Source organism: Centrocercus urophasianus, unplaced genomic scaffold, assembly GCF_019232065.1.
Source record: "Centrocercus urophasianus isolate 14NV4802_14NV808 unplaced genomic scaffold, USGS_Curo_1.0 seq_10, whole genome shotgun sequence".
In the NCBI taxonomy this organism is placed as follows: domain Eukaryota; kingdom Metazoa; phylum Chordata; class Aves; order Galliformes; family Phasianidae; genus Centrocercus; species Centrocercus urophasianus.
This window is the reverse complement of record NW_024884142.1, coordinates 53,927,372-53,949,212: the sequence shown is the minus strand read 5'-3', so window position 1 is coordinate 53,949,212 and position 21,841 is coordinate 53,927,372. Positions and strand designations below refer to the sequence as shown.

Sequence of the window (21,841 nt, the reverse complement as noted above, 5' to 3'; positions counted from 1 at the left end):
TTACTCTGCTTCCTTCCCTTCATTTCTGTAGATATTAGATTTAGGAGTATCTTTGAATGATCTGACTCCTTAAGCAGGAACATCACTTGCCTGTAACCTCTCATACTGCTCTATTTGTTTATTTGTACTTGTTATCTATTGTGTGACAAATGAGAAGAAAAATCAGTAAAAGCTTTTTTTTTATTATTTTTTCCTCCCCCTTTCCCATAGCATTATGTATGTTGAGATGGTTACTGTTGCTCATCTAGCATTCAGACTTAACAGTATGCTTCCAATTCCTTTTTCCTTTTTAATAGAATTTCTTGTTTACTTTGTTTGGTAGATGCAGTGCTTATCAACAACATATGTCCTCTTTGTTCAAAGTGAGGTTTTTAAAAAATGTGGAGATGATTTATTGCTATGTGCATCTTTGCAGAAGCTGGCGCCCTCCGTCTTTTATTGTATGGTAGGGATAAAGGAGGCTTCTTGCCTACTTAACTCATGTGATTAAAATGGGACACATTGTGATGTTCTCCTTAATTAGCATGATCGGCTCCTGAGGAGCCAGGGAACCCTGGCTATGTTGTTTTGCTCTTTCCCCTCTAATGAGTAGAAAGATTCTTTTGAGAATTGCTAAATAATTCAGACCATTAGGAACCTGTCAGCTTAAACAATGCCTCCTCTGACCAGAAAAATTGTCAAGCAGTTGGACACCGTGGCAGATGTTGAACTTGTTCTTATTGTAAGATCTGCTGCAGGCAAGTATCTTTGCAGCAGCTTACAAGATGTGTGCATTGCTCCCTTCAGTGGGAGTGTATGGGTATAATCAACATGTTAACCAGAATTGCTTTAGGTTGTATCTCCAGTGTTTCTTTTTGTTAAATTAATAATATTCTAATAAACTCCTAATATTGCAATTTACTACCTAATATTGCAATTGCTCCTAATATTGCAATTTACTACCTTTACTGACTTATTTTCTGTCTAATAATAATGAGAAAATGCAATCCAGGCTTAAAGAATATCTCACAAAACAAGCAAAAAAACTTTCTAATTTCTGTAATATTCCTTCTGTTGTGTCAATCCCTTGCTTTGCATTTGTAAGTTCTTCTCTGCAAACAGAGTTAGATGTATTTTTAAGCAGTTTGTTTTATTCTCATATAACTTAGGAACTGAGAAACTGGAGGATATGTTTATAACTTGAAACTTCCTAGAAAATTGTACATCCATGTGGGGCTACTTCAGTTAAACTTTAATGAGATCTATTTTGCATGCCTCCTGGTGCGTGCTATTGAAGCAAACAGCGATGTGACCTCATGTTCTTAGAATCTCAGTAATGATCTTAGTGATCTTTTGTAATGATACTAACATCTACAGATTTTTCCAGTTTAATTGATGAAACAATGATCAGCGTATATTGAATCATTATGTAATGGATTTGATTAGAAACCACCCTCTACTTCCCCACTTCCTGCAAATATCTGCACTTCTGTCTTATGTGGGTGATACAAAATAGTCTTGCACAAGCAATTAGCTGGTCTGTTGGATCAGTTAATGGAACAAGCTATGGTAGTAACACTGTGTGAAATAACATCTGTGCTTTATAAATATTTATGTTGTAAGATATCCTAGTATATTCTTATGATGAATTACTCCACCTTCAAATGTTTTCACATTTTTAGCAGATATATGTATTTTTTAACAGAATACATGGAGGCTTCACTTTCTTTTAACTTAATGCATTTTAAAAATGTTTCTACTCATATTTTAGGGAGATTTTTTTTTCCATTTTGAAGTTTTGTTTCTGCAAAGTAGCAGTCATAAATTGAGATTGTGTTTACACCTATCTGTTGTAGTAGAATTACTTCTAATAGTAGTTAGGAAGAAACAATTAACAATTCTCTAGTTAACTAAGATTTGTTACAGCCATTAGTATGAAAAAATGTATGCTTGTCAAAAAAGATGTCAGTGCTATGTCTGTGGTATAGAAAGTAGCGAATATTACTCAGAAAGTGTTCCTGTCTTGATCTAGTGTATCACCTTGTTTTCCAAAAATAAAGCTTTCTGAAGAAGAGAAGCCAAACCACAAAAGTGAGCCATTGAGACCTTGCAGGGTGAGTCTCTCTGTAGCTCTGTGCCAGGGGCTGAAGCTGGTATTTGATCCTAACTAGGAAGTAAGCAGTACTGGCCACTGCAGGTCAGCTTCCCTCATCCTTTATGCTCAGTCCTCAAAAGAGAGAAGATGGGTTTGTTGCTTAGTTCATCTCTTTTTCTCTCCTAATTGATTTTATATTTTTTCAGTAATGTTTCTGGCATATGCCTACTATCACATGGTCATGCCTTGTCTTTCTTCATTTAATTATGCGGAAATTAATATGACAGTAGCCAGAGGCAGGTAGATTCCCTGACTGTTCCCTACAACTGTCTTGAAAATAGATCATAACAATAAATAGTGGGTCTTCGTGTGCAGCACTTAAGAACCACGTGACAAAAATGAAGGAAAATATTCGTCTTTCTTTAAAGGTGTGGTTTATTCCATGCCTTAAATATCAATAGGTTCTCTGTGTTTTGGATGGTGGGAAAATCCTTTTGAGAATGGGCAAGTTGTGTATGGGGAGCTCCTGGACAAGCAGGCAATGGGCAAGGGCACGCTAAATCCTGAGGTCAGTATCCCTTTGGTCAGTTTGTATTACAGCATTTTACAGAGTATGAAAGCCTCTATCAGGAAAACTGCAACCAGCCTCCGTGGTTGATATAAAATTTTGCCCATCTGCAACAGTTTTTGTTCCTGATCATCTATTCTGTTTTATACCAGAGCTGTCTGACATTTGTTGGTGCTGTCAATCAGTAGGTAATATGGCCTGTTTGAGTATGTGAGTTCCAGAGTGAAGGAAGTGCTAGGAAGTTGGTTTCTTTTCATCTTTTTCCTAAGCTCCTCTAAACTTTAATTAAATAATAAAAACTTTCAATTATTTTTGTCCTCTTCTATCTGACAAACAGTTGGAAATGAAACCAGAAAGCCGAGTGAGTGAGCACTGGTTTGCAGAAGGGTGAGATGTTCCCAGAAATTGAATTGAGGTCCTCTGAAGGAATTTTGTATAGTGTAAGGTTTTCCTTTGCCATGGATGAATGGGAGACTGCTTCATTTCTTTCCACACTTCCCCTCCAAGGCCAAAGACACTGAGGACAGACTTTGAATGCACTTTAATCAGAGTATTTCTTTAGCAGATGTTGCATGATTCAGATGTTTTAGTCATTAAATCAACAAGGCTTCTAAATTCACCTCTGCTTACGATCTTGTTGACAATAACATAATTATTTTTTATCAGCTAAGTTACACCTTGCACCACGTCTTATCTGTTTGAAGTTCCGTTAGATTTTTGGTTTGAGAAGCCTGATTTTGTAACCCAGACTTCTTTAACTCCTAAGAGCATTTTGTTTTCTGAAGCCGAGTGAGGAAAAATATATTGTTAACCCCTGGAATATATACAGATCTGAATGTACAGAGAAACTAGTCTGTGTCTGAGCTGTAATTGGCAAAATGCTGATCTCTGTCCATTTATCGCATCTTGGCCAAAGAGACTCAGGGGAGGATGCATGCAGGTCAGTCATCTCCTTGTCAGGCATGCTGCACAGGGGAGATTGGAGGCAAAGGAAAGAACTGGTCTTTCAGAAACAGACTGAACTATGTCTAGGAGAAGATATTTAATAGGGGTGACATTAATATAAAGGACACGTCTCCTTTCTTTGCATGAAGGCTGGGGACATTTGTATTTTCTCTGTTTTTCTTAGTAGATTCCCACTGCTTAGATAATGAAATAGTGACTGTGGGGTCACTTAGAACCTTCAATGTAAAAGTAGTGTAAAAAACGGGTTAAAATAGCTGCCTGTTTAATTTCCATAATTCTTTATCTCCATGTATAAAAAGTTCTTGGCTTTAAAGCATTCTCAAGGACATATGTTTTAAAATATGGTATGAGGGTTGTACGCTAATCTAGAGCATTTATATAGCCAGCTAGCTACCAAAAGAACAACTGATGTTTTTACTCCCCTTATGCACTTTTCTGCACATCCTACAGTTTGTTTTTCCTGCAAAACAGAGATGTTAAGAGCTGTTAAGCTAGCAGAGATGTGCAGTAACACAAACTACATAGCCTCCTTCTGCTATATTGAAATACCCTTTGATTTCCTATGTGACCTCACAGTTCTCTAGAAAATTAGGATAACGGCACCTTTCTCTTTCCCAGCAGTATGTAATGATCTGTTTATGGAAGACTGTGGGGCATATAAATACTTTGGATAGTATTAAGAGTTTATTGTGTTCAGAGTGGATCTTGCTTGCTCCTTGTTGTTTTCCAAAGATGGTTCATTATTGAGTTGTTCTATGCTGATAATGATAAGGCAGTGGGTGAGAGAAGAAGGAAGAGATGGATCTGGAGACTCATTTTTGAGAGACTGTCATTCTTTAGCCAGTGAACTAGACTGTGATGAGCCTGGGCAACGGAACCCATTGGATCCTCAGGTAGCTTCTAGAAGCAGAGCAGGAGGAGGAACAAGATGCATGAAGCAGCTTTGAGTTGGATGGTGTGAAAGCTCTGTGTAAGGCAGGTGGAAGTCAGAAAAATACACCTTCAAAATGTAATGTTGGTATGCTAAAAGTAGTCTCTTAAGTACTTTAGAGGTAGAAGGAAAAAGGGAAGAGCTTGAGGTGTCAGCTAGGGTCTTGAAACCAAACTTAAGTGTTGATTGACATACCACAAAAAGTGGACATATGTTAATGAAAACAGTAGGAGGCGTAGTAAGTGCACAGGTAGATTAGAAATAATGTAATTAAGAGCTGAATGACCCTGAGAACTGGAATGATAAAATACCATGAATTGGAAACAGAGAAATTGCAGGGTTGAGTGCTTTACACTAATAGCAGGAATGCCTGTTGACATTCGAGAGTCACCTTCTGAAAATGAAGAGAAAGAGAACAGACGGCTTTATTAGCCATTGCTGGAAGATTGTGCACCACTAATGTGATTCGACTGTGCCCTAGGATATGTCAGTCCAGGTATTTTTGATTGTGTTAAGGAAGAATTACTGTTATTGTATGAGATGCTCGAAAGGCATCTTCAGGATTGATATTTATACTTCTGAACATCCAGAAGAGATGTTTCAAAGGGGTAAATTCAACAAAACAGGTTTTGTTGGCTTCAGGGATGAGAATTCGCTTTAACCTTTCTAAGGAATCATATGAACATGATTTATCTAATCAACAAAGAACATGAGATACTGGGGGTTGGACTAGAGGCCAGGCATTCCTCCTGGGTGAGACACAGTACTTTGATTCAAGAGTAGTCCTTGCATTTTCATGGTTTATGGTGCTAATCCCAGCACTTGGTCTGTTAGGGAAACAGTTGGACCACAGCAAGACTGTTAGTAGAATACTAGTGTGTTAAGAACAGGAAAAAGAAAATAGCTTGCTTTTCACAGAAAATGAATTTGTCACCAAAACAAGCAGATATAGAACTCCCAGATGTACATTCAGACATAGATTTAGGAATATAATCCAAGTCATGCACTGTTCAGCTACTTTTCACAAAAACTAACCTAGAACTTGTTTATTAAAAAATGAGGTCTATGGAGTTGAAAGGTTCTGACTTTTGCTGTGATGAAGAGAGCATATTAGTTGCTGATGTTGTTAATCTGGAAGTTTTAGAAAAGACCCAAGTCATTATTTTTCAGTGGAGAAGTTAACTCTAAATGAGCTTCAGAGATTAAGATTTTATTCCCAGTTATTCCAAAGCGGACGAGTCTTAAAGTTACCTCTCCAGTGAGAGGAAACAGTGAGTGTGCTGGGATACTGGAAACTATGAAACTCATGTCACTTCTAAGTGCACTTCTAAGTTACTGTGCAAGTATTTATTCTGTTTTTGTGGACAGAAATATTAATTTGGAGCCTTTGTGGGTTTCTAATAGTTTCTATTACAGTGTTTATGTGTTTCTTTTCAATTTATACATCATCTGCAGTATAACTTGGCTATAGTTTCATGCTTGGCACTTCAAAGAGGACTTCATGGCCTAGGTCTCTGTATTTAAACTTGGATATGTCATTTGCATGTAATGAGTATTGTTTTATCTGAGGCCGGTTATTAAAAAAGCAGGTAGTCTACTCCATAAGATACTAGGAAAAGTAGAACAAAAGAAAGCATTAGAGAAGAAGTGGTAGTCTGTGGCTGTTGGAGCTGCATAAAACCATTAAATGCAACTGGAAACTGCTCTTAAGAGAGGATTTTCATGGCTAGAACATTCCAGCAGTGATTGTGGGAGGCAGATTTTCACCAGTGTGTCTCACTCAAGGATGTTGGGAATACCTACTCACTCCTATGGAACTTAAGAGGAAGGGGGGAAAAAAAGATTAGAACAGAAAATAAGAGACCCCAGATCTCCCTTTGAGCCAGCTGGCCTCTGGTGGGCAGCCTTTCCTCATCCTTGCTATGGAAGCAGGCAGTGGCTGCTGCCCGCGGGGTCAGACAGGAGCCCGCTCAGGGCTGCCCAGTCAGGGCTGTGGCCACCTGGCATGGCGGCAGGCTGGCCGGCTGGCCTAACCACTTTGGGCAGCCAGTGGAAAACCACCCTCTGGTGAAGCCTGCGTTGCATTGCTCCGCCAATGGAAAAAATTGAGCTTCAGGAGGGTGTGTAGCCTGCAGACAAAAATATATCCAGCCTTGTGCGGGCAGGGGCTGTTTTTAGTTCCTAACGGCTGAGTGTTTTGAAGTGTTAGACACAGTTTCCTGGCTTGCCCCAGGCGGGGAGAGCCCATGTGTCTGCATGTGTGTCCGGCAGCAGAGCCAGAGAGTCCGTGGAGCGAAGAGGCTGAAACCAGCACCATCGGGAAGGTAAGCGGGAGAAGGAAGGGGGCTCAGGCTGGGAGAGCTGGGGAGCAGGGAGGAGAAGGGAGAAGCATCCACCAAGCCACCCAGGAGTGGAGTGGGCTGATGTCGTGCCCGATCTCCTAGCCACTGTGCTCCTGTCCTGGGTTGTGCCTGAGATGAATGATCTGCCTGCCGAAAACAGTTCTTGCTGGTTATCTGTCAAACTTGATTGCCTGAATTGCTGAATAAACTACAGCCTGTATCATTTTACAGCTCTGCTGCAACAGGGATGGAATTTTTTAAGGCAGAGTATGAGAGAGCGTGTATTAGTGTTTTGCAATTTTAAAGTGGCTCTACTAATTAAAATGATTAGTAATCACTCCAAGTCTTTTCTACTTTTTATTCTGTCTTTTCTCACCCCAATTTTAAGTTAATTCATGATAAATAGACAGTGCATCCGAGCAAAGCAGGTAGTTTTTCTGTGTAGTGTTAGAGGAAAAAGTTTCAGTCAGCACTACTGTATGCCTGAACTAGGATTGTCTGGAAAAAGCAGAACTGCTTCTTCTGGCAGAGGTAGGTTCTGAATGGATTCTGATTTTTCTGTATAGATTTTTAAAGCTGCTTAGATTTTAAAAATGTGTTTGTACAGAAATTGTGAAAATGCTGTGTTCAGTGGCACAGGAGAATTAAAAAAAAACAATGGATGGAAATAGCCAAGAAATGGAGAAGTGTCTCTTTTCCCCAACATCTTTTTTAAGAGGATGGTGATTAATTGCTTGTGCAATGCAACCAAAGTTTGCTGCTTTGTTTATGCTTGTTGCTGATGTGGTCACTGTGTTAATTTTGTACTCTGGTGACTTCATACTTCATTCTGGAAATCATGTATTTCTATCCCTTTGGAATGAATGATTTGGTAAAATTATACAAAGTATAGCAAATTACTAGTTAGAAGGCAAGGGATGGAATTTTTTTTAGTCTGATCAGCTCTAACTGGAAAAGGGTCCTTGTGTCATGAAAGAAAGAAAAACAGCATTCTGTAGCTGCAAAGCTATGAAGCAAGTCTTTTAGCAATTATATGCAATCTCTAGTGCACTTCTTCTAATGTAGAAATAATGTACTGGATCTGCAGAGGCAGAAAGTAAGCCCTAAACTGTGTAACTGTTGCAAGGCTCTTGGCATGCTAAAATCAAGATCCACTTTTAATTTCTGGAAGGACCCTGTCTCAAGTTCAGTTAAGACTCCTAGACCCACTGTCCTCTTCAGGAAATTCCAGGGCCAATGGTTGGAAAACATTTACTTTGGAGTCAGCACCCTGTGGTGCTTATGGATGTGTAGACTGTGAGGTAGGTCAGACCACCAAACATATCACAGTTTCCCCCACTTCCTGTGAAGTGGGTTGGGCAATAGGTGGCGTGCTAAAATTTCTCTGCCCCATGGCTGCCTTGCTGACAGGGTTTGTGTTTGATAGCATGAGATGATTGCTACTGGAGAGGACAAAAGAGAAGAAAGGCAGATGTCCCTGGTTGGGTTTGGGACTCCCAGTTTGTCCACAAAGCTCCTATCTTGCCTCCTCCTGCCACTACCACAGGAAGGAGGGTTGAGGCAGAGCCTCTGGGGTCTCTGCTGCTCTCGACCTCTGAGGTGCTATTGCTCCCACCCCAGGGTGACCTCAATACGTGTGCCAGCAGTGAGGCTAGAGTTGTGTGGAGCCTGGAAATGCCTTGAAAGCACTGTATGAATCTGTACTTGGGACTGCCAGCATATTCACAACCAGGGTAGGAGGAGAAAAACAGGCCTTGATATAACACTTTAGCTATTACAGATACTGCATTAAGCTGAGATGTGAGCTGGCATTGTTGGTTTTTTTTTTTTGTTTTTTTTTTTTTTTTTTTAAGCGTAATGACTTCTATTTAAATGGATGTGTACTTTAGCCATTGCGTATGAATTCGGTAACACTTAAAAATGGCGAGATTTGTTTTTCCTTCCAAAGACAAATAAGTCTCTAGGGATTTAGATTGTATCAGTGTTCATGTAATATGATAAGGATCTTCAGGCTTGATTCAACCTTCTATATTGCTTTTACTTGAAAGCTGTATGGCATAATTTAACTGCCAATGCCTTGGACCCAAAAGAATGGGTTGAATATAAAAAGGTCTTGAACTACTGTATGACATGTCATTCTGATGCAGTGTATATGTGTAGACCTGTTGGGATCAATGTTATTTCTAGAAAAGGAACCAGAAAAGGAGATTATCTCTTTCTTGCTTAAAATGTGGAATTAACAATCTGTTTGCAGTATTGGTATGGTTAACAGCAAAAAAGCAAAGTGTCTAGGATTGTGATGAGTACTATGTTGAATGAGAAGAAGCATTGTTTTTCATTCTATTTCTGAGCTACCAAACACTTCCTCAGTCAGGAGACTCTTAACTCTAAAGAGAATAATGAGTGAGGAGTTCTGGTTTCAAACAGGATTTTAAGGGAAATGTATCCTATTTTTTTTTTTTTTTTAAAGACATAGTTGTGGTGTTTTGGTTACTCATTCTTTGAATACAGTGATATATAATGCAAAATAATCCTGCCAAGAACGCTACGATACAATTATTATGGTATATTTTTGTTATAGGAAAGTGATTGAGATTGCAGGAATAAGAAATCTGTTTCTGATTTGTGGAGGCTTCTGACAAAATTGTGTAGTTTTAAAAAATACGGTAAATTGTTTCCAATAAGAAACTCTGTATTTAATCTAGCTACAGTATTGTGTTGCGTGTCTCCCTTACTAATTTTGTGTATCTTCCCAGAGCCATGTGGGAAGGTGAGGACAGGTTCACCTTCTAGCATTGTTACTTTCATATAAAAAACAAAAGTAGATTGAAAGTTAATTTAAACTTTACATCTCCAACTCTTTTTCTCTGTAAGAATTTACTGACAACATTGATTCTGTGCAAGACAGATTAGTATATGGTAGATAATTGTATGAATAGTATGACTAGTGTTTTAATCTGATGTTAAGAGCTAAAGGGAATGTAAAAACTGTCTAAAAGGAGAAACAGAAATTGGTCAATTACAAACATATTTTCTGGATGTACATATATACATCTCTCTAGTTGCTCTACATCACAGCCTACAGTATTTCTAAGTGGAAAGGAAAATAAGAAATTGGTCATTTCATATCAATGAGGGAGAAAGGTCTGTTTAGCTTTTCTTGCTCTGAAGTACTTTCTTCTCCATTATCACAGCTCCACAAATCCTGATGACAGTCTCCCATGGTGCCCTTATGAAACACACACCCAGAGCGTCTTTGCAGGGACCTTGGCATTGCCTGTTTTCTTGTGCTCCCCAGTTCCATTTGTATCTTCTCACTCTACCTTGCTGACTCTGGAGGTGAATATTGCAGTCACACTGTGCAGTTGGGAGAGGAGTCCTTAAATGCCCTTTAGGAAGTATATTTTCCAAATACAACAGAAAGCAAGCATGGCTCTTTGCCTGCTTCCCTTTCCTTCATTACTATAGAATACTTGGTAAGATATGCTGTCTGATCTTCATATATAAAAGCTCTTCATATAAGTATTTATATGTGAGTTACACATAGTGAGTTAAAACCTTGTCTGCCTTTGGCAGACATCTATACACAAGTTGAGGTCTGTGTGTGATTGTGCATGGTGGCAGCCATTGGAGAATCATTCCAGTGGCCAGAGGTACTGCTCCAGTACAGGCAACAGCCATCCTGTGTCTGGGAATGAACACAACTAAGAGGTTTTGTACACAGCTAAGAGGTTTTGTACACATGTTTATGCTACAAGCAGAAACAAAGTATTTGGTATCTTATTTCTTTCTTGAATGATTGTATCATTCCTCAAGGAAAGGCCTCCTGAAATAAAGTTTATGTGCTGTCCTGGTTCTATGCTGTAAATAATAGGAAAGGTGCAGGCTCTTATTTTTCAGGTGTGAGGCAGCTAGCTCGTTGTGTATTATCAGGCTCTTACTGTTCATCTTTTTAAAAACACCTTTTTTTGTTTAAGACAACAGCTTTTTAATTTAAGCTCTTCTGATGTTCGTAAATGGTTATTATTCCTGCTAGCCCTGACAACTGTTGTACAAGAGTTCCTACAGTTTTTATTGAGACCTCCCTCAGTGGTACTAATTTGATGAAATAATGTTATTCTAATGTTATCCTCTCTTGACCAATCTGTATTATCATTTTTTTCTTGTTATTTTTGCACTGATGCCACATTTTGAGAGGTGAGAATCAACTTCCCTGCACCTAGTGAGTATATTGGCAGGGATTAAATGGTTTGTAGATGAATTGATACAGATCTACTTGATATAGATTACATCTACCAGTGACTATTCATTGTCACCAGCCATCCAGAGGAATAAATGCATCAAAAAAAACAGGGTTAGCTTTAGTTCATGGCTTCATGTCTCAGGAACATTACTTCTTGCTCCAGGTTAAGGTTTACCATTACTAACTCTTACATTAGTTGAACTTCTACAACATCCTGGGTGGTCACATTGTCACTCTCAGTCCCAGATAACAGATCCATAGGAAGAAGCTGTCACAATTTCTTGTCTTTCCATAGTTGGTATTGGGCCACTATCTTCATCACTGTGGTTGCAGAGTACTCAATCTATTAATTAATTATTATTTACGTCTTTGTAGTCACCTCCTGACAGTTTGGAGTTTGTGGTTTTCTAACTTGTAGTTTTAGAAAATCTCAACTTGGTGAATGTGACTGCACTGAAGGCAGATGGTTGTCAGCAGTGTAGTTATGTTTGGTATGTTTTTGCTGTAGCAGCAAATTAGTGCAGGAGTCCCACCACCTTTGTCTCAAATTTGTCATCAATTCATAACCAAGTCACAAAAGACAAAGACAGGGACTGAGACAATGAAGAACTTCCCACATGGAAGACAAGGTGGTTGGTGACATTCTACAGTTTTCACTGAAGGACAAATCATATCTGATAAGTTTGCTGGCCTTCTACAGTAGGTTTATAGCATTAGCAAGTAAAGGAAGAGTAACTGACTTCATCTACCTGGACTTGGGCAAAGCATTTGACACTGTACATTTGACACAACATCCTTGCCTTTAAATTGAAAATATGTTAATTGGACAGATGGACCACTCTGGTAAGGAATTTTCTGGATAGCTGCACTCAAAGAGTTGCAGTCAACAGCTCCATGTCCAAGTGGAGACCAGTAGCAAATGGCATTTCTCAGGGGTCAGTATAGGGACTGGTGCTGTTTAACAACTTTGTTACTGATGTATACAGTGGAATTCAATGCAGGCTCAGGAAGTCTGCTGATGACACGTGTGATGTGGTCAGCATGCTGGAGGGAAGGGATGCCATCCAAGAGAGACCTCAACTGGCTTGAGAGGTGGGCCTGCATGATCTTTATGAAGTTCATTAAGGCCCAATACAAGGCCCTGCACATGATTTGGGGCAATCCCAAACGCAAATACAGACTGAGAAGAGAATGGGTTGAGAACAGCTCTGAGAAGGACTTGCATATGTTGGTTGATGAGAAGCTCAACGTGAATTGGCAGTGTACACTTCCAGCCTAGAAGGCCAACTGGGCTGCATCAAAAGGAGCTTGCCCAGCAGGGCAAGGAATTGTCTCCCTCTACTTTGCTTTGTGAGAGCTCATCTGGAGTACAGCATTCAGTGCCTCGAACACAAAAAAGACAGGGACCCACTGCAGTGAGTCCAGAGGAGAAATGCAAAGATGATCTTTGTATACAAAGAGGTCAGGGTACCTCTCCTATAAAGTGAGGCTAAGAGAATTGGGATTGTTCAGCATGGGGAAGAGAAGACTCTAGGGAGACCTAGAGCTCCCTAGAGCTTTCTAGTACCTGAATGGGCCCGCAAGAAAGATGGAGAAGGGATTTTTACAAAGGCTTGTAGTGATAGAACAAAGGCTAATGGCTTTAAACTGCAGATTGGTTAGGTGGAACTTGGAGCAACCTTGTCTGGTGGAAAGTGTTCCTGCCCATAGCAGGGGAATTTTGAAACTAGATGGTGTTTAAGGTGTTTCCTAACCCAAATTGTTCTATGATAAATTTTTTTTTGTTTGTTTCTAGTAAGCATACCTAATACTGGCATATTATTGTTATGGTTCACTTTTGATTGTAGTATAGCTAATGAGTCAAGCTTCGTAAACCTTCAGTTAGAGAGATGAAGACTGAGGAGATGAGCAGCCATCCAGCTGCAGGGTGCTGCCATATATGTATGTACACTTCAATCCTAAGAAAAGTGTTTTTCCCTCCAGCATTTATGAAGCAGTCTAGCTGCTGTGTTATTAATGAGGGAATATAGGTGGCTGGCTGCTGAGCTTCTGTGTTTGTTTTTCTGAGCCAAAAACATCTAGGAGAACTGTATGTGCAAGAGCATAAAGGTAGGGAAATGCATTTTTAGCTCTGGGGTTATGATTTGTGTTAATTATTGGGTGTGGTGGTGATGGTGGTGGGGTTCCCAGATTAGTATGTTTGCATAGCTGTGTTTTTTAAATGTGTCAAGGGGAACCAGGGTGAAGATTAAGAACTTTTTTTAGGGAATGTGTGTATAATTGAAAGCAAATAATCTTTTAATAGTCATCTTCAGCACAGTGAGCTGCTTTCTAAATATATTGATTGTAAATACAGCAAATATTCACGGACTCTGGTGTTGCTCACATTAAGTATTAATCCCCCTAAGCTCTGCAAATGAACAGAGGAAAAAAAAGCACTTTGTCTTCTGGGGCAGTAGGTTGCTGTGAAAAATATAGGGAATACAGTCCCCTGCACTGTTATTTCCAGAGCTTCCAAAATTAAATCAATATAAAATGTGCATGTGTTCAAGAAAAAATGCAGCCAGAGTTGTTCCTTGACCACCTCTGTGCCCTGGTGTTGCACTGCCTTTGAGAGCAAGTCTGCTTCCCCTATACCCCTATTGTAATTAGCAGAAAGAAAATAGCTCTATGCAAGTGTGAGACAGGAGAATAGCATCCCAGCTGATTTTCAGGGTGAGGGTCTTTGTGCAGCCCTGCAGATGCCATGGTTGATTATTACAGTGTGCATGAATGTTTAGCCTGCTGTAACTCTGTGGATGGCTGAGATGCTGAGAAAAATCCCTTGGGGGTGTTTCTGTGGGATTTATTGACTGTTGTGTTGTACAGCTAACTGATTTCTGCGCAGACTGAGACACTGTTTTTTAGACTTTGTACCCCCGGATAAATTCATTCATTCACCCATTATATGATCTGTGTATTGTATCAGATGAGTACAATGGATGCTGTAGCAGCAGCTCGAGCCTCAAAGAATTGAATGTCTATCTTCTGAGGTTCATGACAGCAGCTTGCTTGCTACCCACTCTGTTAAAAGGATTACCTAACTGCTGCACAATTGCTATGGAGACCAGATGGTCTTTTTGCCTGTTTCTTTAGACAAATTGGGTTCAGTGTTCTTTTATGAATAGACATAAGCCCCCAAAGCCCTCTTTTTGAATGTACTTTTTGCTCCCACATGAGAAATTCTGAATGCAGACTTCTGCTTGTTTGCAGTCTGTGCTTCCTGGTCTGAGGCAGGAAGTTTAGCTGGGACGGATGCAATTTGTTCAGCAGTTTGGGACTTCATGAAGCTAATACTGTCTTCTGTTTACCTTTACTTTGAGTCACTTTTGTTCAATGCTAGTTACACTTGATATCATTAAGTTGTTGATGTAAGTGGCTAAAATTATCATAGACAAATCAAACCTTCAAGGCAAGGGTGTCTTCATTAGCAACCTACCAAACTTTCAGAAAGAATAAACAAGTTAAACAGATGTTTTGTTTTCAAGGGTTGGCTGAAATTTATGATTTATTTTGTCAGATATCTTTCTGATAACAACCATGAATTTGGGTTTATAGGTCGCTAGAATTATCCAAAAGGATATATTTCTTCTAAATAATTTGTTTGCTGTCATTTTTTTTCTAAGCTTGTTGATGAGACTGTTTTTAATTCTAGTTGCAACCTTTTCCTTTGCTTTCTGTAAGATTAGCAAAGTGCCTTGGTTACCACTGAATTCCTTTAAAATCTACAAAGTTTTTATGCACACTGAGCCAGAGCTCTTGTACAGCTTCCCCTACTGAATTTTTTATTCCCTACACTACTGGTATTTTCTGTGAGATTCAGCTCATATCTTTGTTTTGAATTAAAGCCTCTGTGTGTTTAGTGAAGGATTGATACGCTTGGATGCTCAGGAAAAACTTGGGTCTTGCTACCTTCTTGTGTGCTGGGTGGTCAGTGCTGCCTTTCTGTTGCTGCCTGGCAGAGCAACTTAAAATAGGTACAAACTTAAGGGGAGAGATTGCTGGTGGTTTGTGGAGAGAGTTGTACAGTGACCTTTCACTGCAGGAGTCAGCTGGAATTGAGAAATGACAAGGAAGGATAAACAGATCCTGCAGAACATGCTCTGATCAATTTGTTTCAAATTATAGTGGATCACTGCACAGCCCAGTGATCTGTAATTGTTGTACCAAAAGCCAAATGGAAGGTGCTCAAAATGCACCCTAATTCATCAGTTAGTGGGGAAAATGAAAGGATTAAAAAATAAAACACTTACCCTGTGACTTCATTGTATTCATTCAGTTTCAATTGTTAAAGCATGTTTATTAACACTGATGTCTGAAGTCCAAGAATCCATTTAATCAGATCTCTTTTATTCATTTGTGCCTTCTGTCTGATTTTTTTTTTTTTTGTGTTTTGCTTATAGCTCAACTAAAAAATGTTTTCTATGACTGAAAGCCTGTTTTTAATTATTATTATTATTATTATTATCATTATTATTATTATTTTGTGTTTTTTCGTGTCTTTTAGAAAGCCTGCATTCATCTCCATCCTGCTTTTTTGGCAAGTGTAGCAGCTGGCTATGAAGGCAATGCAAATGATGCTATCTGATAACCATACCTACGTTTGAGAGAGAGATTCTGCAGGTATATTTCTTGTTTTATACATTTCTTTTGTCTAAAAGTGATAAGGGATGGAACTTAGGCTATTACAATATATATAAATTCTTGAAAATAAGATTCTGTAATCACAATGGATTGTTTTGACAAAATTTTGATTGAGACTGCAGTGAATTCTACTAAGAGTGGTAGTCTGAAGTCTGACAAAGAAGCATAGCTCTGATTAAAAATGGACTTCAGTGTTCTTTCTGTAAATTTACCATAAAATCTTTCTTCTGTAAATTTACCATAAAATGGAATCCCAGGCATCCATACAGACTGGAAGGAGTGGTCCTTGAGAGCAGCCCTGTGGAGAAGGACCTGGGGGTCTTGATAGGTGAAAAACTTAACATAAGCCAGCAGTGTGCTCCTGCAGCTCAGAAGGCAAATGCTATCCTGGGCTCTATCAAAAGAGGGGTGGCCAGCAGGGACAGGGAGGTGATTGTCCCCCTCTACTCTGCTCTTGTGAGGTCCCATCTGGAGTATTGCGTCGAAGTGTGGAGCCCTCAGTACAAGAAAGACAGAGAGCTGTTGGAGAGGGTCCAGAGGAGAGCCACAAAGATGATCAGGGGGCTGGAGCACCTCCCCTATGAAGACAGGCTGAGGGAGCTGGGCTTGTTCAGCCTGGAGAAAAGAAGGCTGCGGGGTGACCTCATTGCAGTCTTTCAGTACCTAAAGGGAGCCTACAGAGGGGAGGGGAATCAACTCTTTGAAATGGTTGATAACTGCAAGATGAGGGGAAATGGTTTTAAGTTGAGGGAGGGGAGATTTGGGTTGGATGTCAGGGGAAATTCTTTACAGAGAGAGTGGTGATGTGCTGGAACAGGCTGCCCAGAGAGGTTGTGGATGCCCCGACCCTGGAGGTCAAGGCCAGATTGGATGGGGCCCTGAGCAGCCTGGTCTAGTATTAAATGGGGAGGTTGGTGGCCCTGCATATGGTGGGTGGATTGGAGATTCATGATCCTTGAGGTGCCTTCCAACCCTGGCCATTCTATGATCCTGTGATTACAAACAGTGGAGATTCACTCCAAGTAACAGGAGGAACAGGAGATCATTTTTACTTTTGAGTACACTTTATGAAGGTGCAAAATTGTAATTATCTCACTCTGGCAGGTTGCCTGCTCCAGTGTGCACCATTCCCTGTGAATTCAGTAGGAAGCTGAAGCATGTTCTATTAAGTGAACTATCAAACCACCCCATGCTGAATGAACACAATGCAGTTTTGTGCTGTAATGGAAGATGAGGCTTTTCACTAACCAAGTTCTTTTTTCTTCCTTCCTCTTCTCCTGGACTGACTCCATTTAAACATAAAATTGGAGTTAGCCGAACAGTTTATTGAGGCAATACTTGGTTGCATAGAAGCCAGTCAAGCTGAAACTGCAGTTTGCTTGTTTCTTGGCAGAAGGGATTTCTCTGAAAGTACAGTTCACTTTACATCTAAGTAATGATTATCTTGCTGTCTCCCTTTCATTATGCCATTGTTCTTGGGAGCCAGAGGTTTTGTAAGTTATAAGAAAAAGATGTTGCCAAGGGTGTGGGTGGAGAAAGGTGTTGACGTGATTTCAATGGGTTTAGATTCCAGCTTTAAAACAGAGGGGTAATAAATCCGGCAGAGAATAGGCTTTCTGAGGCTGTCCCTAAAATTAATGCAATTATGAATTTGATGTTGTAAATCATTTGGGTTTTTTTGAAGCAATTGTTTCATATAACTTTTTAAAAAGGCACTTTCCTGTACAGAGAATAAATATGGTCTATTACTTTTTGCTTTGTCTTCTGGCCATTGTTTCTAATGAAACTCTTCTTAATTTAGTGGAAAATGGGGAATTCAGAAAGCCAATACAGTCTTCAGGGATCAAAAAATCATGCTACTGCTTCAACTGGTTCCAAGCAGAAGCCTTGCTCTCTAAAAATTCGCAGCATTCATGCTAAAGATGAAAAGTCTTGCTCCTTGCATGGATGGGGACATACCAATAGTGGCTCAAACTACAAGTCAAGGTCTCTTGCTAGAAGCTGCCTTTCGCACTTCAAGAGTAGTCAGCCTTATTCAGCTAGACTTGGTGATACTGTGGTGAAGGCCTCTAAAAGTAACGTCCTTGCCAAACACAGGACACACACCTCAGGGGACTACTGTCCAGGAAATAATGCAGTGTTTTTGCCTGATAATGGTTTCCACTATATTGGCCTTCAAGCTGGAAGTAATCATGCTGCTCCCCGAGAATGCAATGGGCACATACTAAAATGCTACGGAAAGAATGAGAGTCTTGCATCAACCTCCCCATCAGAGGACAGGAGAAGTCCAAAAGTACTTATTAAAACACTGGGGAAGCTGGATGGTTGCTTGAGAGTCGAATTCCACAACAGTAGCAACAGCAAAATACCAACTGAGGAGTCCAGTGGGCCAGTCCAGCTGCTGAGGTATTCACCTACCTTGGAATCTAAGTCAAATAATCTGCTTGATGTCAGGAGGAACTCCAGTGCAGACTGTTCTTCAAACCATCGTCTGTCACCTACTGATTCAAGGCTTCGATCTAGTAAGGGAAGCTCCCTAAGCTCCGAGTCTTCATGGTATGACTCTCTCTGGGGAAATGCTGGGGATATCAATGAGTTGGATGGTCCATATTTGACTAGGAGCACTCCAGATACAAGCATTCATGCCAGTTTCCCAGCAGGCGACAAGAAGTCCTTCAATCAAAGCTCATCTCTTTCCTCACTTCGAGATCTCTATAAGGATACAAATTTGGAAAGCACTCCTTCACCTGTGATCAGGCTGTCTGATGAGTATATTGATACTCACAGTAGCCTAAGCAACCGTGTATCATTCGCCTCAGACATTGATGTTCCCTCCAGGGTAGAGCAGGGAAGTCCTGCTCATTATTCCTCTTACACGCTCCCATGTAGAAAGTCCAAGCCCCTCACTGAGGATGCATCCAAGAAGGACACATTAAAAAGCCGAATGAGGCGCATCAGTGATTGGACAGGAAGTCTCTCGAGGAAGAAAAGGAAGTTGCAGGTATGTACAAACAGTCCTGAGCCTAAGTGTCTGGAAGTTGGTTTGTAGATTTGAATCGTGTTTATCTTTCTAACAGAATAGTGAATTAACAGTTTCTTAAGGTAATTCATGGAATTCTGAGAAATTTTCCAACCCAGAAGTTATACATAAGTGTTAACAACAAGAACAAAAAAAAAAAAAACAAAAAAACCCAAAACCATTTCTGTGTAAAAATTTTCCCGTCCTAGTTTGTCACCTTTTTAGCTAACTTGAGTCTCTGAACTCTAATATCTCAGTGAATTAGCTTTTGTATTCATTGTGTTATTTATGGAGTAACTTGGAGCTTTTAAGCCTTCTTTTTGTTTCAAATATGAAAATTAGACTAGCATTTAAAGACCATGGAAGGAACAGTGGAAATAAACTTGAAAAGCAGCACGTTAAGAATACCACTGCAAACACTCTGTGTTTCTATTATATGCTTTGTCACTGACTTTGATTTCTCCATTGGCCTACCTGTAGTGAGGCAAGCAGCTGCAGGCCACTGGCCAGATTTGCTGGCTTCTTATCTTCCTCCCACTAAGCTTTTACATGGGGTGCCCTCCACCTTCATGTGCATGAGCTTAGCTTGCCAGATGGAGGAGCTTGAGTTGCCATCTGGCCTGCCGGCAGTTGATGTTGTGAAGAAGGAGATGGGAGGAGGGCAAGAGGGAGGGAAAGGATGTTTCCTTAGAAGAATTTAAAACTAATCCCATTAATAGGAATGTAGGATTCCTGTGGTTGGGAATGAAATTCTTGTCTCCAGTCATACGTCCCAGAGTCAGCTCTTTAAATGCCAGACTGCACCTGGACTTCTGTGTGAGTTCAAACATTGAGTTGGAGGGCAGAAACTTTTTTTTTTATTTTATCTTCCCTAATGTCAGTCATATAGGAACAGTCACCGTGCTTCTCTAAATAAAGGATCTGCTCTGTTTTAGCAATATTGGGTTGCTGGCTGCTTTTGAAGTGTGAAGAGAGTAAGAGGAACCCTTACTTCTGCAACTTAGCTAAGATCGTATAATGCTCTTTCTTTCCTAGGTAAGGGCTAGAGAACTGGAAAGATGAAAATGAAAGCCATGTATTTGAGCCACTGCTTTGTGAGTTGGTGCTCATGTATTTTATCAGATTTTGTCTTTTCACCTTCTTACTCAGCTGTGAAAGAGAAAGCAGAAAAAAAAATGGAATCAGTAAAGTGGGCCCCAGTGCTTTCTGCCAGGATTCTTCACTGATTTTGACATCTGCAGCTATTCTGGATTTTATAGCCTGGCTTTACATATGATCTCTGCATCCCAGACCTTTGCCATGTATTACTTAGTTATGACATTTTCAGAATGGTATTTGTGATGCAGGATTCATAGCTGCCTTGAATTCACTGTGCAGTGAGCTTTAGGCACAGAGAAAAAATTCTGCTAGTGAGATTGCATCAAACTCACATTTGATTCTGATAGATGGAAGTTGGCTCCAATTATGTAAATGATGATTTCTTAGAAAAAGGTATAGGAAATGGTTAGTCATCGATTTTTATCAGACAAGTATCCAACTGCAGGCATGACAAAAAGCAGGCAGCAAGTGCTTTATGATTTTCCCTCATTGTGGGGTTTGGTCAGTTTCTTTCTGCTTCACATGTTTTGAATAACCTGTGATCTCTCTGGTGCACTGCTGTGTTGTAGTATAGTGATGACTATATTCTCACCAGCTCCTTTGACTCAAAAGGGCAAAAGCACTGTGCATGATTCTGCTGGCAGCTGGTTAGTCCCAGTCAGTAGGACTGTTCATCACCGTGATTACAGCCTTTCTACTTTGCTCTGAACATTGTGTCCCTTCCTCGTTACGTTGCTGTGAGTCACTTAGGCTGAGAGTAAGTGAAAGCTGGAATATATCCTTATTGGTACGCCGGAGCACTGGTACTTGGGTGGGTGGGTGGGCCCTTCTGCCAAGCCTGCTGCAGCATGAGGGCTCAAGGCTAGAAAGGACAATGAGGGCAGTTGGAACGAGCCCCCTGCTGTCAGAAGGGCAGCGGAATATAACCTCCTTCCTAACTGAACCAATTTCAGCCAAGAATCTGGTATGCTTTTACCCCACTTGAAGCCCATTTCCAAACCCTCTTACTCAGATGCATGGAACTTCTCATCTAATTTGCAGACTAAATATAGTCCCAGCCAGTCTGTTTCTGATGCCAGTATTGTCCATTATGCTAATTATCCTTCCTTGTTATTTAATCTGTTACAGTTTATTTAAAGGGAGAAATTGTATCTCCTTTTGGCCCACCTTTTCTGGGCTATGCAGACTGTCTTTGGTCCCCTGTCTTAAGATAGGAAGTCTTTCTTTTTTGTTCTGGCATCCTTTCTCTGCACCTGTTTCGAATCATTCATAACCAGATTCAGATATGGGATATTCCAGATGAGTCCTTGGCTGTGTCCTGTCCGGTGAGGTGGATGCTTCCTTATTGGCTTGATCTGATACTTGATCTGTTATATCCTGGAGCTGAGTTTGCCTTTCTAATCATCATCTCATGTCAAAGACTTGCTGTTGTTCTGTGCTATAGCCCAGCTTTCTTTGCAGGATGGTATCCTCATGCACTGCTTTTGTAAATCGCTGGTGCTGTACTGCATGACACATCCTCACTGATTTAATTCTTTATGGAACAGCACTGGGAAGGTGCTGTATCATGATACATTTCAAGAGAATCATAGGTGTGTGTTGAGCATGTTGGATGCGTGGACAGGACCTAGGCAGACTTGCTGCAGTCAGTTCCTTCTAACAATCGTGGTGCAAGAACTGCCCTTGTGTCTGTCTGTATAACATGTAGAGAAAGGGCTGATGCTGTATGAAGTAAAAAAAATGAGCCACCAGAAACTTCTGTGCAGATAGGCTTTTGCATGAAGTAGTCTTTTCAGAAGAATCATTTCTGAAATGCACTGGCTTTTATAAGTGTGAGCATGAAGCTTGATGGTGTAAAGAGAGTTTAAAAGAAAAGTGCACTGAGGTAAACTCTTTATTTGGCTGGAAAGCAGGCAT

The 21,841-nt window shown here is 40.2% G+C and overlaps 1 protein-coding gene across 4 annotated transcripts in view; it reads left to right on the top strand.

Annotated features, from left to right (window-relative positions):
• Positions 1-21,841, top strand: part of TIAM2 (TIAM Rac1 associated GEF 2) — a 169,082-nt gene that overhangs the window by 65,318 nt on the left and 81,923 nt on the right. For all 4 annotated transcript variants that reach the window (XM_042825794.1, XM_042825807.1, XM_042825801.1 and 1 more), the window contains exons 3-4: positions 15,671-15,786; positions 17,609-18,808. In XM_042825794.1, the coding sequence (XP_042681728.1) occupies positions 17,615-18,808 (1,194 nt within the window). In that variant the 5' untranslated portion in view covers positions 15,671-15,786; positions 17,609-17,614. The remainder of the gene's footprint in view (positions 1-15,670; positions 15,787-17,608; positions 18,809-21,841) is intronic.